This window comes from Rana temporaria, chromosome 13 (genome assembly GCF_905171775.1).
Source record: "Rana temporaria chromosome 13, aRanTem1.1, whole genome shotgun sequence".
Classification (NCBI taxonomy): domain Eukaryota; kingdom Metazoa; phylum Chordata; class Amphibia; order Anura; family Ranidae; genus Rana; species Rana temporaria.
The window spans coordinates 41,687,655-41,703,348 of NC_053501.1; the positions used below are offsets into that span (position 1 = coordinate 41,687,655).

At 48.6% G+C, this 15,694-nt stretch overlaps 1 protein-coding gene across 1 annotated transcript; it reads left to right on the forward strand.

The window, feature by feature from the left end:
* Positions 1–2,638: 2,638 nt before the first annotated feature.
* On the forward strand, positions 2,639–9,228 carry NFKBIA (NFKB inhibitor alpha). Its single transcript, XM_040333864.1, has 6 exons — positions 2,639–3,033; positions 5,504–5,612; positions 6,465–6,672; positions 6,789–6,877; positions 6,997–7,257; positions 8,716–9,228. Exons 1-6 carry the CDS (start codon positions 2,648–2,650, stop codon positions 8,758–8,760), a joined length of 1,098 nt encoding a protein of 365 aa, XP_040189798.1. The 5' UTR covers positions 2,639–2,647; the 3' UTR covers positions 8,761–9,228.
* The last annotated feature ends 6,466 nt before the right edge of the window (positions 9,229–15,694 follow it).

The window sequence follows — 15,694 nt, forward strand, 5'->3', positions numbered from 1 at the left end:
GGTGAGGGAGGCTGTAATGATGGTGAGGGGGCCGCAATGATGGTGAGGGGGCTGTAATGATGGTGAGGGGGGTTGTAATGATGGTGAGGGGGGCTGCAATGATGGTGATTGAGGCTGTAATGATGGTGAGGGGGCCGCAATGATGGTGATGGAAGCTGTAATGACGGTGAGGGGGCTGCAATGATGGTGAGGGGGGCTGTAATGATGGTGAGGGGGGCTGTAATGATGATGAGGGGGGCTGTAATGATGGTGAGGGGGCTGCAATGATGGTGAGGGATGCTGTAATGATGGTAAGGGAGGCTGTAATGATGGTGAGGGGGGCTGCAATGACGGTGAGGGGGGCTGCAATAATGGTGAGGGGGCTGCAATGATGGTGAGAAGGCCTATAATGATGGTGAGGGGGCTGCAATGATGGTGAGGGGGGCTGTAATGATGGTGAGGGGGGCTGCAATGATGGTGAGGGGGATTGTAATGATGGTGAGGGGGCTGCAATGGTGGTGAGGGGGCTGTAATGACGGTGAGGGGGCTGCAATGGTGGTGAGGGGGCTGCAATGATGGTAAGGGAGGCTGTAATGATGGTGAGGGGGGCTGCAATGACGGTGAGGGGGGCTGCAATAATGGTGAGGGGGCTGCAATGATGGTGAGAAGGCCTATAATGATGGTGAGGGGGCTGCAATGATGGTGAGGGGGGCTGTAATGATGGTGAGGGGGGCTGCAATGATGGTGAGTGGGATTGTAATGATGGTGAGGGGGCTGCAATGGTGGTGAGGGGGCTGTAATGACGGTGAGGGGGCTGCAATGGTGGTGAGGGGGCTGCAATGATGGTGAGGGGGGCTGCAATGATGGTGAGGGGGATTGTAATGATGGTGAGGGGGCTGCAATGGTGGTGAGGGGGCTGTAATGACGGTGAGGGGGCTGCAATGGTGGTGAGGGGGGGCTGCAATGGTGGTGAGGGGCTGCAATGGTGGTGAGGGAGGCTGTAATGATAGTGAGGGAGGCTGTAATGATGGTGAGGGGGGTTGTAATGATGGTGAGGGGGGCTGCAATGATGGTGAGGGGGGCTGCAATGATGGTGAGGGGGGCTGCTATGATGGTGAGGGGGGCTGTAATGACGGTGAGGGGGGCTGTAATTACGGTGAGGGGGGCTGTAATGACGGTGAGGGGGGCTGTAATGATGGTGAGGGGGGATGCAATGATGGTGAGGGGGGATGCAATGACGGTGAGGGGGGCTGTAATGACGGTGAGGGGGGCTGCAATGACGGTGAGGGGGGCTGCAATGACGGTGAGGGGGGCTGCAATGACGGTGAGGGGGGCTGTAATGACGGTGAGGGGGGCTGCAATGACGGTGAGGGGGGCTGCAATGACGGTGAGGGGGGCTGCAATGGTGGTGAGGGGGCTGCAATGATGGTGAGGGGATTGTAATGACGGTGAGGGGGGCTGTAATGATGGTGAGGGGGGCTGCAATGGTCGTGAGGGGGCTGCAATGATGGTGAGGGGGGGCTGTAATGACAGTGAGGGGGCTGCAATGATGGTGAGGGGGCTGCAATGATGGTGAGGGGGCTGTAATGATGATGAGGGGGGCTGTAATGACGGTGAGGGGGGCTGCAATGACGGTGAGGGGGGATGCAATGATGGTGAGGGGGGCTGTAATGATGGTGAGGGGGGCTGCAATGATGGTGAGGGGGGCTGTAATGACGGTGAGGGGGGCTGCAATGACGGTGAGGGGGGATGCAATGATGGTGAGGGGGGCTGTAATGATGGTGAGGGGGGCTGCAATGATGGTGAGGGGGGTTGTAATGATGGTGAGGGGGGATGCAATGATGGTGAGGGGGGCTGTAATGATGGTGAGGGGGGCTGCAATGATGGTGAGGGGGGTTGTAATGATGGTGAGGGGGGTTGTAATGATGGTGAGGGGGGCTGCAATGATGGTGAGGGGGGTTGTAATGATGGTGAGGGGGGGCTGCAATGACAGTGAGGGGGCTGTAATGATGGTGAGGGGGGGGATGCAATGATGGTGAGGGGGGTTGTAATGATGGTGAGGGGGGCTGCAATGATGGTGAGGGGGGTTGTAATGATGGTGAGGGGGGCTGCAATGATGGTGAGGGGGGTTGTAATGATGGTGAGGGGGGCTGCAATGATGGTGAGGGGGGTTGTAATGATGGTGAGGGGGGGCTGCAATGACAGTGAGGGGGCTGTAATGATGGTGAGGGGGGGGATGCAATGATGGTGAGGGGGGCTGCAATGAGGGCACAGTAAGGCGGCATTGAAGGCCTCGGCCTTGGGGCAGCAGAGGGAGTAAATCCGGGCCTGGCTATAGTTGAGTTAAAAAAAGAGCATACATATCTATCTATATACAATAAATATCTAGATCAATATGTATAGTTGTTATGTATATACACACACACACACACACAATCCCAGCTAATGGAGGAAGGGGTTGTGCAGCAGACATTTGAGAAATGCTGAACATTCCGTAGAGAAGGGAATTTCTGTTGAGAGGTGGAAGTTTTCCTCAGAACAGGCTGGCTCTGGTTTTCTCTATGGTGAGTGTCTGTGTGGAATTTCCCGGCCTGATCTGTACACAGTACATAGATGAGTGCAGAGAACACAGAGCTCCGCCCACCCGGAAAATTCCCCGCTCCCTTGTATGAGAAAAGCGGCGAGCTCAGCCCTCGGCACTCACTCCTCTCTATATACACCGAGCACGGAGCACCTACCGGACTACTCATCTACACAGCATCGTACTTTCCTTGGATTGTTGTTGTTGAATCGTTGGAGAAGGATCACCATGTCTGCCCGCTTTGTGGATTACTCTGGGAATATGGGGGTGGATGGAGATCTCAGGATACACGGCAAGGACAAGCACTTCCAGAACACCGAGGATCGCACCGACAGCGGCCTGGACTCCCTGAAAGAGGAGGACTATGACAGCATCGTCACTGGCGTCAAGAACATTTGTATTCCGAGATTGGCCGAGCCACAGGACTACGAGCCCGAGCCATGGAAGCTTCAGGCCAACGAGGATGGAGATACGTAAGTCACCCGGCCTGGACTGTGTGTGTGTGCTGGGTGCCCGATCTCATCTATAGGGGGTGCAGAGAGTCCGATCTAATGAACAGGTGGTGCAGCATAGAGGGGCACTGAACGCCCGATCTGATCTACAGGGGGGTGCAGAGGGTGTGATCTGATCTGTAAGGGGGGTGCAGAGAAGGAGATCTGATCTGTAAGGGGGGTGCAGAGAAGGAGATCTGATCTGTAAGGGGGGTGCAGAGAAGGAGATCTGATCTGTAAGGGGGTGCAGAGAAGGAGATCTGATCTGTAAGGGGGGTGCAGAGAAGGAGATCTGATCTGTAAGGGGGGTGCAGAGAAGGAGATCAGATCTCTTCTGCACCCCCTGTAGATCAGATCTCCCTCTCTGCACCCCCTTTATAGATCTGATCTACAGGGGGTGCAGAGAATGAGATCTGATCTGTAAGGGGGGTTCAGAGAAGCAGATCTGATCTATAGGGGGGTGCAGAGAAGGAGATCTGATCTGTAAGGGGGGTGCAGAGAAGGAGATCTGATCTACAGGGGGTGCAGAAGAGATCTGATCTCCTTCTCTGCACCCCCCTTACAGATCAGATCTCCTTCTCTGCACCCCCCTTACAGATCAGATCTCCTTCTCTGCACCCCCTTACAGATCAGATCTCCTTCTCTGCACCCCCTTACAGATCAGATCTCCTTCTCTGCACCCCCCTTACAGATCAGATCTCCTTCTCTGCACCCCCCTTACAGATCAGATCTCCTTCTCTGCACCCCCCTTACAGATCAGATCTCCTTCTCTGCACCCCCTTACAGATCAGATCTCCTTCTCTGCACCCCCTTTACAGATCAGATCTCCTTCTCTGCACCCCCCTTACAGATCAGATCTCCTTCTCTGCACCCCCCTTACAGATCAGATCTCCTTCTCTGCACCCCCCTTACAGATCAGATCTCCTTCTCTGCACCCCCCTTACAGATCAGATCTCCTTCTCTGCACCCCCCTTACAGATCAGATCTCCTTCTCTGCACCCCCCTTACAGATCAGATCTCCTTCTCTGCACCCCCCTTACAGATCAGATCTCCTTCTCTGCACCCCCCTTACAGATCAGATCTCCTTCTCTGCACCCCCCTTACAGATCAGATCTCCTTCTCTGCACCCCCCTTACAGATCAGATCTCCCTCTCTGCACCCCCTGTAGATCAGATCTATAAAGGGGGTGCAGAATGGGAGATCTGATATATATGTAAGGGGGGTGCAGAGAGGGAGATCTGATCTACAGGGGGTGCAGAGAGGGAGATTGGGTCTGTAAGGGGGGTGCAGAGAGGGAGATCTGATCTGTAAGGGGGGTGCAGAGAAGGAGATCTGATCTGTAAGGGGGGGGGGGTGCAGAGAAGGAGATCTGATCTGTAAGGGGGGTGCAGAGAAGGAGATCTGATCTGTAAGGGGGGGTGCAGAGAGGGAGATCTGATCTGCAGAGTGTTCCAGCATACAGGGAATTTAAATGCAATCTCCTAATATTTTCTACTAGTCTCTAGTTATTTAATTCAGATGATCCAAAATGCAGCAAGGCTTGCCTTGTAAGGCATTGCAGGACTTTAGGTGTCTATTCTTGCATTATATGATGTCATCTCCTATATGGCATCTACTGCAAAATGTTGATGGAACCTGCTGTATACAGGATCTTGAACATGGTGCATTTATTATAGCAATCATGTAGCGTTAAGTTCTCAATCTGCCATAAGGGGGGAAAAAATAATAATAATATAAGAAGAAAAAAAAAAAAATATATATATATATATATATATATATATATATATATATATATATTAGTGATACTTTATGGTGTATTATCTGGGGGTTAATTCTGCATTTTGTTTTTGGCATTTTAAAAAGTGTTTATTTAGAGATTACATTTTGTGGGGTTTTTTTGTGCTGACGCCATATTTGTCTGGGTTTTCCCTTCCTCTCTTTGTAAGCTGAAGGGGTGGGGGAGGGGCAGGCTCTTGGTGTACCCTCCCTGCGATTGGCTGGCTGTCAGAGGTGGGGCAGCCAGTCAGGGCAGAGCTCAGCTATTCGGAAAGTCCCTGGCTGGTGGCCAGGGACACAACTGCATACATGAGAAAGCGGAAAACAACAGGCATATCTAGAGACACACACACACACAAGAAAAAAAACCCCAGCTTACACAATCCTGGACTGCGCTGGGGGAGGGGAAATAACTGCGAGCTGACACTGAAATGACTACATAGGTATTGACAAATAGAGGGTGAGGAAATGGGTGACACATTTCCTTTATTAGTTTTACATAAAAGCATTTAAAAGAAAAAAAAAAAAAGTTTTGAGTTGACCTGAAACCATTTTCTATTGTTACATTGTATTGTCTGGGTGCTAATTGATTGTGTACATTGGAATGACTATGGAATGTTTTATCGCTCCCATTTTATTCCGTCACTTTAAACCCTTTCTTTTCTTTATATTACAGGCTTCTCCACCTCGCAATTATCCATGGGGCTAAAGATCTTGCAGGAGAAGCAATCAAGAGATCATACAGAGATGGATATTATCTGAACTGCCAGAATAACCTTCACCAGGTAAATACCGTTGGATCCTGATTCTCCTAATGAGCGCTTGCGCTTTTATAGGATGTCACTTTTATTCAGAAAGCATTGAGAGGAGAGTGTGTTGCTGTTACAGCCAATCGGGTTGCAGCTGTCATTTTTTTTCCCCCTGCTCTGTTTGGAAAACGATAGCTGGGATGTGATTGGTTGCGGTTGGCAGCACCTATACCAGGGATCCTCAAACTACGGCCCTCCAGCTGATGTAGAACTACACATCCCATGAAGCATTGTAAAACTGACATTCACAGACATGACTAGGCATGATGGGAATTGTAGTTCCTGAACAACTGGAGGGCCGTAGTTTGAAGACCCATGACCTATACCAGTGATAGCGAACCTTGGCACCCCAGATGTTTTGGAACTACATTTCCCATGATGCTCCACTACACTGCAGAGTGCACGAGCATCTTGGGAAATGTAGTTCCAAAACATCTGGAGTGCCAAGGTTTGCCATCACTGACCTATACCTTTCATATTTCTGATATATCAAAAACTAGCAAACTTGTATTGGAAGGCACATGAAGGCTGCCATTGCTGACCATCAAAAAAAAATGCTAGTTACCTGGCTGTCCCTGGCTTTAGTTCTTTCTAAATTGCTGATCTGGGACCAACATGGTGGCTGAAAAGCCAGAACTCCTGATGGTACTGTGACTCAACATGCGTTTGAAGCCACTGGACCAGCGATGGGAAAGGTCAGCATGGGAAGCCTCCATATTACTCTAAGTACTATATACTTACGCTAGGCCAAACTATGTCTCCTTTTTTGATTTGATACATAATAATATATTTGGAATATGGTCATTAATGTTGTCGTTTTGTTTACAGACACCACTTCATGTGGCTACAATCACAGAGGAAGCTGAAATTGCTGAAAAACTCCTCCAAGCTGGTTGCGACCCGGAAGTCAGAGATTACCGCGGAAATACCGCCTTACACATTGCCTGCGAGCGGGGATCCCTACGCGGAGTTGGCGTCATAGTACAATACAGCAAATTCCAGATTCCCTCTCTTCTGCAGTGCTCCAATTATGATGGTATGTATCACATTTCAGTAATGGCAATATTACTAGCCAGCAACAAGAAAGAGAGAGATTATAATTTTATTTATCTGGGTATTTGAATCTTAATCATTGCTTGCTTTTTTCCACAGGTCATACATGTCTACACCTAGCATCCAGTAAAGGCTTTCTTGCCATTGTGGAACACTTGATCAGTCTGGGAGCAGATGTTAATGCTCAGGTAAATTTTTTAATACATTTTTGGCAACTTACCTGTTGGTTGAAGAAGTGATGTCACAGTGACCTGTAGGGATTGATTTTGGCTTTTTAATTAAGCATTGGATTTATTTATCATTGCAGGAGCCTTGCAATGGGCGCACAGCTCTCCACATGGCTGTGGATAAACAGAACCCAGACTTGATGTTTCTGTTGCTCAAGAACGGAGCCGATGTGAACAAAGTTACATACCAAGGCTACTCGCCATGCCAACTTACCTGGGGAAGGAATAACTCTCAAATCCAGCAGCACCTACTGTCTGTGACCGAGAAGAGCTTACAGTACCTTCCAGAGAGTGAGGACGAGGACAGTTCGGACTCCGAATCAGAACATTCAGATGATGAGGTGATTATTGGAATCTGATTATTTTATAGATTATACTTCCTGTGCTGCACTCTGACCCGGGGAGGGCTGGCAGCCTTAGGCCTGGGGGACAAGTCCAGTCAAGTGGCCCATAGAGCGTGGAAAAGTGATGGATCAAGGAAAACAGTCTAAGATTTTTCATGATCACAAGAGTCCGCACAGAGGCCCCCCTTACGTCAGGGTCCGCACAGAGGCCCCCCCCCTTACGTCAGGGTCCGCACAGAGGCCCCCCCCCTTACGTCAGGGTCCGCACAGAGGCCCCCCCCCTTACGTCAGGGTCCGCACAGAGGCCCCCCCCCTTACGTCAGGGTCCGCACAGAGGCCCCCCCCCCTTACGTCAGGGTCCGCACAGAGGCCCCCCCCCCCTTACGTCAGGGTCCGCACAGAGGCCCCCCCCCTTACGTCAGGGTCCGCACAGAGGCCCCCCCCCTTACGTCAGGGTCCGCACAGAGGCCCCCCCCCTTGCGTCAGGGTCCGCACAGAGGCCCCCCCCCCTTGCGTCAGGGTCCGCACAGAGGCCCCCCCCCCTTGCGTCAGGGTCCGCACAGAGGCCCCCCCCCCCCTTGCGTCAGGGTCCGCACAGAGGCCCCCCCCCCCTTGCGTCAGGGTCCGCACAGAGGCCCCCCCCCCCTTGCGTCAGGGTCCGCACAGAGGCCCCCCCCCCTTGCGTCAGGGTCCGCACAGAGGCCCCCCCCCCCCTTGCGTCAGGGTCCGCACAGAGGCCCCCCCCTTGCGTCAGGGTCCGCACAGAGGCCCCCCCCCCCCTTGCGTCAGGGTCCGCACAGAGGCCCCCCCCCCCTTGCGTCAGGGTCCGCACAGAGCCCCCCCCCCCTTGCGTCAGGGTCCGCACAGAGGCCCCCCCCCTTGCGTCAGGGTCCGCACAGAGGCCCCCCCCCCTTACATCAGGGTCCGCGTAGTGGCGGCCGGTGGCTGTACAAAGTGTCACCAGCCCAGGGGAGATTTCCACCCTGCCCCCCCCTGACCCTGACCACTGCCATGATGGCTTGGGGCATTAGGCATTTGTGGGTTTGCTTTGGCTTGGGTGAATACTTATTGCAGTATAGTGCTGCTGTAGCAAAGGTTTGGGAGATAGAAACTTATCAGTGGACATTGAGGGCCCATATACCCAGGGAACCCAAAACTATCTGGCTACACAGTGGTTTAAGCAGGTAGGGATAGCATTTAAAATATATAGTTTGGGTTAAACCAATGTATGTATTGTTTGGACATTTATAGCACTAGTATGCCTTGTCACTAGGTAAATTGCATTTCAGTTGGAGATTAGCGAGTCAAGGAGGCCCCTGTTTACCTATAGTGCTCCATCACACATAGTCACAGCCTTATGTCTGTAGGCCCTTTGACACACATTGATTAAGACTTTTTTTTTTTGTATTCTTTCATGTAATCTAATGTATTTTTTTATTTTTTTTTATTTTCCAGTATATGTACGATGACTGCAAGTTGATGTGCCAAGGTCTGAATTAGAAGGATCTAGCATAAGAGGACTTTAGAGATGTACTAGGGCAAATCTTGTCTTGTACAAGGGAGTCCAGCACTAGGACCAGTGAATCCTTTACCTAGACCTCAAAGGATGCGACCGATCCACTGTAGAGTTCTAGAGCCTGATAAGGTGCTTGTGCTGTCCCAAGACCATCACATGAGAAGAGCCAGGATGTGGAGGAGAGTCCAGAGAACATTGAACTCTTGAGGTTGAAGACCTGTGACCCCCGAGTCATTTCTCAATGAGGTTATAATGTGCATTGGAGCTAAAATACTGGAGAAAAGAAGATCCGGATTCCTATTAACATTTATGGATGAAGAAGTCTGACACCAGAACTGGCAAATACATAAACATTATGCTGAAAATCTTCTGATGAGAATTTGATTACTAATATTCTCAGAATAGGAGGGATGTGATCAGAAAAATAAACTGCACAATGTATATATTGTAAATGTACATGATTTATTTTTTATATAAAAACAATATATTTATAAAAAAAAAAGTGAAAACTATTTTTTTCTTTTCTAATATATTCTTAATTCTATTAAGTTAATGCATGAGGGCAAAAACCTCATTGGCTACTCTGGGTTTCTAATCTTTGAGTCTAGAGCAGGGGTCTGCCTGTGGCTAGGGTGAGTGGCATTTCATCAGTGTGCACAGATTGGGGATTCAGGTCAACAGAGGCCATGATGGGGACCCTGATGTAAGAGGGGGGGGGGTGGTCTAATTTATAAAACTTCTTCCCTCTTCCTTTTTTTTTTTTTTTTTTTACCCCAGATATTTGCAAATCTACTATTGGCCTTTATACTGAAAAGTTTGTAGGCCCCCTGGTCTGGAGCAACAGATTACAGGATGATGACCTGTCTGCATCATTATGGGTGGGCATTGCTAACACTATATTAGACTTAGGGGTGCATGGTTCATCTTTCAGATATCGATTATGGTGCATTAAATGAAACCAAATCTGGTTGCTATGAAAGGAATGATTCTACTTTTAAGAAGGTTTTGTAAATGGAGGACACTATAGAAGTCGCATATTGGAAAAATTGTGCTTTGAGGCTGCAATTTTAAGCGGGGTTCCAACCACAATTAGCATTTTTGAAATGTATGTCCTTTCATCCTGCGTTTTTATAATTTAAATCCGGTCACTTACTATTTTACAATCCGCCGCCGATCCGCATAGATATTCAAAAAAGATAGGAAAAAAGATGGAAGTCTTGGATGGGGAGTGATAATTGGAGAGCGCACTGCATCCTGGGAAATGATGACACATTTCCCAGGAGCATTAGAGGGAGATGATGTCAGAATCCTAGGTGGTTTCAAAGGCAGATTTCATGGGACCGCATAGCAACAGGCATTTCCAGATTTTTCGTCGTAAGCTACAGTTTAAAGCAAAATAGTTTTTTTTTTTATGGAACCTCCACTTTAATGAAAATGGGTCTAATAGAGGTATCTGAGGTCCAGCTATGTAGTAGGTAATCCACCTTTGTTATAAAGTTAGTGATACATACTACTCAGTAGTGTATTTAGGTTGTATGCTGCCCTAGGCCTGACTAAACTCGTGCACCCCCTAATTTAAATATGATCACACCCCTTGCTGTTTAAGACCCGCCCTGGAATTTTCGAGTGGGGACACTAGTTTGAGGGCGGGGGGCATTGGATTCCCTTAATTTTCATAGATTTCCTCTCACTTCCTGTTTGGCTATGGGTCAGGAAGTGAAGGGAAATCTCTGAAATCGGACAGGGATGGTAAAAAATAAACTGACAGGGGCTATAACCTTCCCTTACTCTATCCAAAATGAAAAAAAACGTGTTGCCTTTTAGTTCTACTTTTAAGCACAAATTTCTGATGATTTTATGGAGAGGCCTAAGAAGATATAATCATGCCAATAGTGCAGCAGAAAACATATAGCACAGTAAGGAAGAATTGTGGTCAGCCCCACCCCCCCACGGTTGCGGAATGCCAGCCGCCAGCATACCGGAAGCAGTGTGGCTGCTTTATGGGGTCGCTAGACTAATTTGCTTCTCAGCCAAGTCCGCCCCATAAGACTGACGCTACACTAAAAGTGTAGTGCAAGCCGGCAGGGACTCTTTCCATGCTGCCCTAGGCCAGGATACAGCGTTGGCACTACTGAAGGTCCGCCTGCCCATCATATAGAACAGGGTTTCTCAACTCCAGTCCTCAAAGGCGCCCCCAACAGGTCATGTTTTCCCTCGGATGAAATGGCTGTGGTAATTACTAGGGCAGTGAAACTGATCAAATCACCTGTGAAAAATAATGGAAAGCCTGAAAACATGACCTGTTGGGGCGCCTTGAGGACTGGAGTTGAAAAACACTGATATAGAAAATACTGGTTCTTCGTGATCTTTAGAACTTATCAGTTCATGGGTGGGGGGAATTGTTCCGCCACAGGTTCTCAAATGTAATTGATTTATAAAAGGATTGGTTACTTAACCAACCAGTGAAGTATCTAGGCCTAGTTTATTAAAGGCATAACTGGGTTTTGGATATTCTTCTTAAAGGATACTCCGGAGTGAGTGCTCCGTGCAATAAATTCTAACTCTGGAATTATGGGTGTCTCTGTCCAACTTTCCGATTGAATTGCCCCTAATATAAAATAAAACGCCAACAAGGAGTATGGGAAGTCCTCGTAATGACCATAGAAGTAGAGGAATCCTTTGTGTCACGAGCAGCTTAGTTCAGATGGGGAGATTGATATTTCTAGGGACAGTCCCAATGAGTTGGGGAAGGGGAGAGGAACTGCATAATGATGGGAAGGAGTAACACTATATTCAGGTACATCTTTCTGTTTAGCCAAGGGATGGCAAACACTGGGGTGCCAAAGTATAGTTTGCTGTTGAGTCAAGGATGGAAGAATATGAACATTCCTGAGGGTACAGCTGGCAATAGGGGAAGGAAATGGGTTTGCTGTGGCATTGGTCCAAATGTAGAGAAGAGAGGAAACTGGAGTGTCTATGTAAAGTTTTCTGCTAAGCCATGGCTGGGACAACATGAATATTTTCCAGGAGTACTGTGGTTTAAAGCTGGGAATAGGATAGCAGTGATATTTGCAGTGCGTGGGATGGGACGGAGGAGACTAGGCTTTGCAGGTATAGTGTGCTCCTGAGATAGTCTGGTTGAAAAAAAAGTCCATCTAGTTCAGGGGTGCCCAACCTTTTGAAGCACAAGGGCCACTTAAGCGACTTGGTAACCGGTCGTGGGCCACAATGAGCAGAGCGGGTGGATGGCAGGCAATATGCAGAGCGGACATGGACACGGCCCACTAAACACTTTTTTTGTGTGGAATGGAGGTAGGACACAAGTCGGTTTGCATCTGCCACTCCTTAGAGGTGAATGGAGACTCCAATTGGGTCGGACTGACCATGTGAAAGGGGCCCAAGGCTGCTTTCACACTGATGCACTGCGGTCTACCCGTACCACGGGTGCAGCGCAGTGTACCTTTGGCTTTCCTGCACTTTGCCATAGACTTCTATTATATCCTGTAGGTGTGGTGCACTTTCAGAAAGCTCACCAAACTCTCAGGTAATAACAGAAGTCAATGGCTCAGTGCAGGTAACCCACAGGTGCACTTCTCTGCATCTGTGGATCAGTTTGAAAGCAGCCCAGTAACCACTGCAGTACAGATATGCCCATATATACACTGATTTTAGTAACAAACTGACCTTTTAATAACAGTATTCTATTCCATCAGAGAGCAGAAGGTCGCAGGCCACATCAGAGTGCTCCGCGGGCCACATGTGGCCCCCCTGATCTAGTTCAACCATTAGAAAATCATACACATATAGAAAACCTCCATATACATCAGGGTTTTTCAACCAGGGTTCCATGGCACTCATTCTAAAATATCCCCCTCTGTGTGCACGCAGCCAGTGGGAGAGGAGAGGAGGGAAGCTGGAAGCACTGTGGGGGGAAAGAAGGGGTGCCCAGGGCAGTAGGGGGAATCTGTACTGTACAGGGTGATAAGGGTGTGCCTGGGCACACCTCGCACACCCTGTGTGCACGCCTATGCTAGCGGTTATAGCTGCAGACAACGATCGCATGAAAAATCCGACAACTGGGTACAGCCTGCCAATACATGGTTCAAATCTCGTCCAGCTGAACAGGTCAAGATTCCAACTGTCTATGACCGGCCACTTCAACCTCCAGAAGATTTACCCTCCCTTAATGACCAGGCCATTTTTTTTTGGCACTGCATTGCATGACTGCGCAATTGTCTGGAGGTTTAACTGACAATTGCGCAGTCATGCAATGCTGTACACAAATGAAATTTTTATATTTTTTTCCCCACAAATGGAGCTTTTTTTTGGTGGTATATGATCACCACTTGGTTTTTGCATGACCGCGCAATTGTCCGTTAAAGAAACGCAGTGCCGTACTGCAAAAAATGGTCTGGTCATGAAGGGGGTAAATCTTCCAGCGGTCAAGTGGTTAAAAAATAAAACAAAGGCAGCCACCACATCAGAGGATTGGCAAGCTGCAATATATTACATTGTTGGTTTCTGGTTTAATACCCCCTTAATGTGGTTGGTTAATATGGATCACTGTACTTCAGGGGAGGGCTGGCAGCCTTAGGCCTGGGGGGCAAGTCCAGTCAAATGGCCCATAGAGCGTGGAAAAGTGATGGATCGAGGAAAACAGTCTAATATTTTTCATGATCACAAGAGTCCGTGCAGAGGCCTCCCCTTATATCAGAGTCCAGGCAGAGGCCTCCCCTTACATCAGAGTCCGCACAGAGGCCTCCCCTTACATCAGAGTCCACACAGAGGCCTCCCCTTACATCAGAGTCCACACAGACCCCATATACATCAGATCTGATGTAAGGGGTGTTCTGGGAAACTTAATTTAAGGGTGCATGCTGTGGACTATTGTGTAAAGAGGGTCTCTGCTCACCAAAGCCTTCCCTCCCTCCCCTTTAACAAAGTCCACAGAGCACCCCTTTTTATACACTGGGAGGCAGGAGAGACTAGAGAGGGTGAGCTTTCCAGGATGGAGGCTGAGGCGCAGGCAGGCTGTCTAATGCTTTTTTGGGTTCAAACTTCCTGTCCAGTGCCCACACATGCCCGGGGAGTGTGGGCAGGGCAGACTCAGAAGGAGAAGGAGCAGATGAGCTCTATCTTTCCTCGTGTCTGTGCAGAGAGAGAAGGGGATGTCAGCGCTGGTGTGCGCTGAGGCTGAGCTATGTGTGAGACGAGACATAGCTCAGCTCTGCAGCCATCTACCTCGGAGCTGACACAGGCACGGTTTCACAGTGGGAGGTGAGCAGCAGCCGTGACCTGTGTTAACAGAGCTCCAGCAGGCATATTCCTGCTCTGCAAAAACAGCATTTGGTAGTGGTGGCCGGTGGCTGTGCATAGTGTCACCAGCCCGGGGGGAGATTTCCACCCTGCCCCCCCTGCCAGCCCTCCCCTGCTGTACTTGTTGCAGCCTTATTAAATAAGCCTGAAGGCGGCCATCTCTATAACCAGTAGCTGGTTAATTATAATCACAAATTTAGAAAATTATCCCACCAGCAATTTAACCGATTGGACCCTGAATTTCGCTCTGTTGGGCGAATATTTGCAGGCTTGAATGTGTGTTGATAAGTAGTAAAGGGCTTGGTTCTTTGGATGGCTTACTAGCTCACAAAGGGAGTATGAGACTTCAGCACCAATTGATCACTGTGAGCAGGACCCAGTGGAGATAGCACTTTTAATTAGAGGCAGCACACATCAGGAATATTATGGTAACATGCCAAGAAGGAAGTATGGACGCAGTACCTAATAAGGAAATACACCTGTTCCTTATTGGCCTATTCAAACACAAGGCTTGGGAAATTCCCTCGGGTCTATGAGTTGGTAGCAGGTAACATATGGGCTTCCCAAACAGAAGACACCAGGAAGTGGATCCAAGTGACCACCTTTCTAATTCAATAAACAGTTCATTGGATTACTTTGAGCAAATCCATGATATGGCGACAACATCCACTTGCTATGGTTTTGTCTGGTCCAGTTTGAATCCTAATGTGACTTACATTTTCCCATTCATTTAACCACTTAAGACCCAGACCTTTTAGCAGCTAAAGGACCCGGCCAGTTTTTGCGATTCGGCACTGCGTCGCTTTAACTGACAATTGCGCGGTCGTGCGACGTGGCTCCCAAACAAAATTGGCGTCCTTTTCTTCCCACAAATAGAGCTTTCTTTTGGTGGTATTCGATCACCTCTGCGGTTTTTATTTTTTTGCGCTATAAACAAAAATAGAGCGACAATTTAAAAAAAAATGCAATATTTTTTACTTTTTGCTATAATAAATATCCCCCAAAAATATATATAAAAAAAATGTTTTTTTTCCTCAGTTTAGGTCGATACGTATTCTTCTACCTATTTTTGGTTAAAAAAAAACGCAATAAGCGTTTATCGGTTGGTTTGCGCAAAATTTATAACGTTCACAAAATAGGGGATAGTTTTATTGCATTTTTATTAATTTTTTTTTTTTACTACTAATGGCGGCAATCAGCGATTTTTTTCGTGACTGCAACATTATGGCGGACACATCGGACAATTTTGACACATTTTTGGGACCATTGTCATTTTCACAGCAAAAAATACATTGTTTACTGTGAAAATGACAATTGCAGTTTGGGAGTTAACCACAGGGGGCGCTGAAGGGGTTATGTATGACCTCATCTGTGTTTCTAACTGTAGGGGGTGTGGCTGTAGATGTGATGTCATTGATTGTGGTTCCCTATAAAAGGGAACACACGATCAATGATGGCGCCACAGTGAAGAACGGGGAAGCTGTGTTTACACACAGCTCTCCCTGTTCTTCAGATCCGGGGACCAATTGCGGGACTCCAGCGGCGATCGGGTCCGCGGGTCCCACCGCTTTGGACCGGGTCGCGGGTGCGCGCCCGCGACCC

Bases quoted from the DNA above. Each gene is read 5' to 3' on its own strand.
- NFKBIA (XM_040333864.1), top strand. From the start codon at position 2,648: ATGAGAAAAGCGGCGAGCTCAGCCCTCGGCACTCACTCCTCTCTATAT. The intron at 3,034-5,503 runs GTAAGTCACCCG...TTTATATTACAG, and splicing joins GCCAACGAGGATGGAGATAC to GCTTCTCCACCTCGCAATTA. The intron at 6,878-6,996 runs GTAAATTTTTTA...TTATCATTGCAG, and splicing joins GAGCAGATGTTAATGCTCAG to GAGCCTTGCAATGGGCGCAC.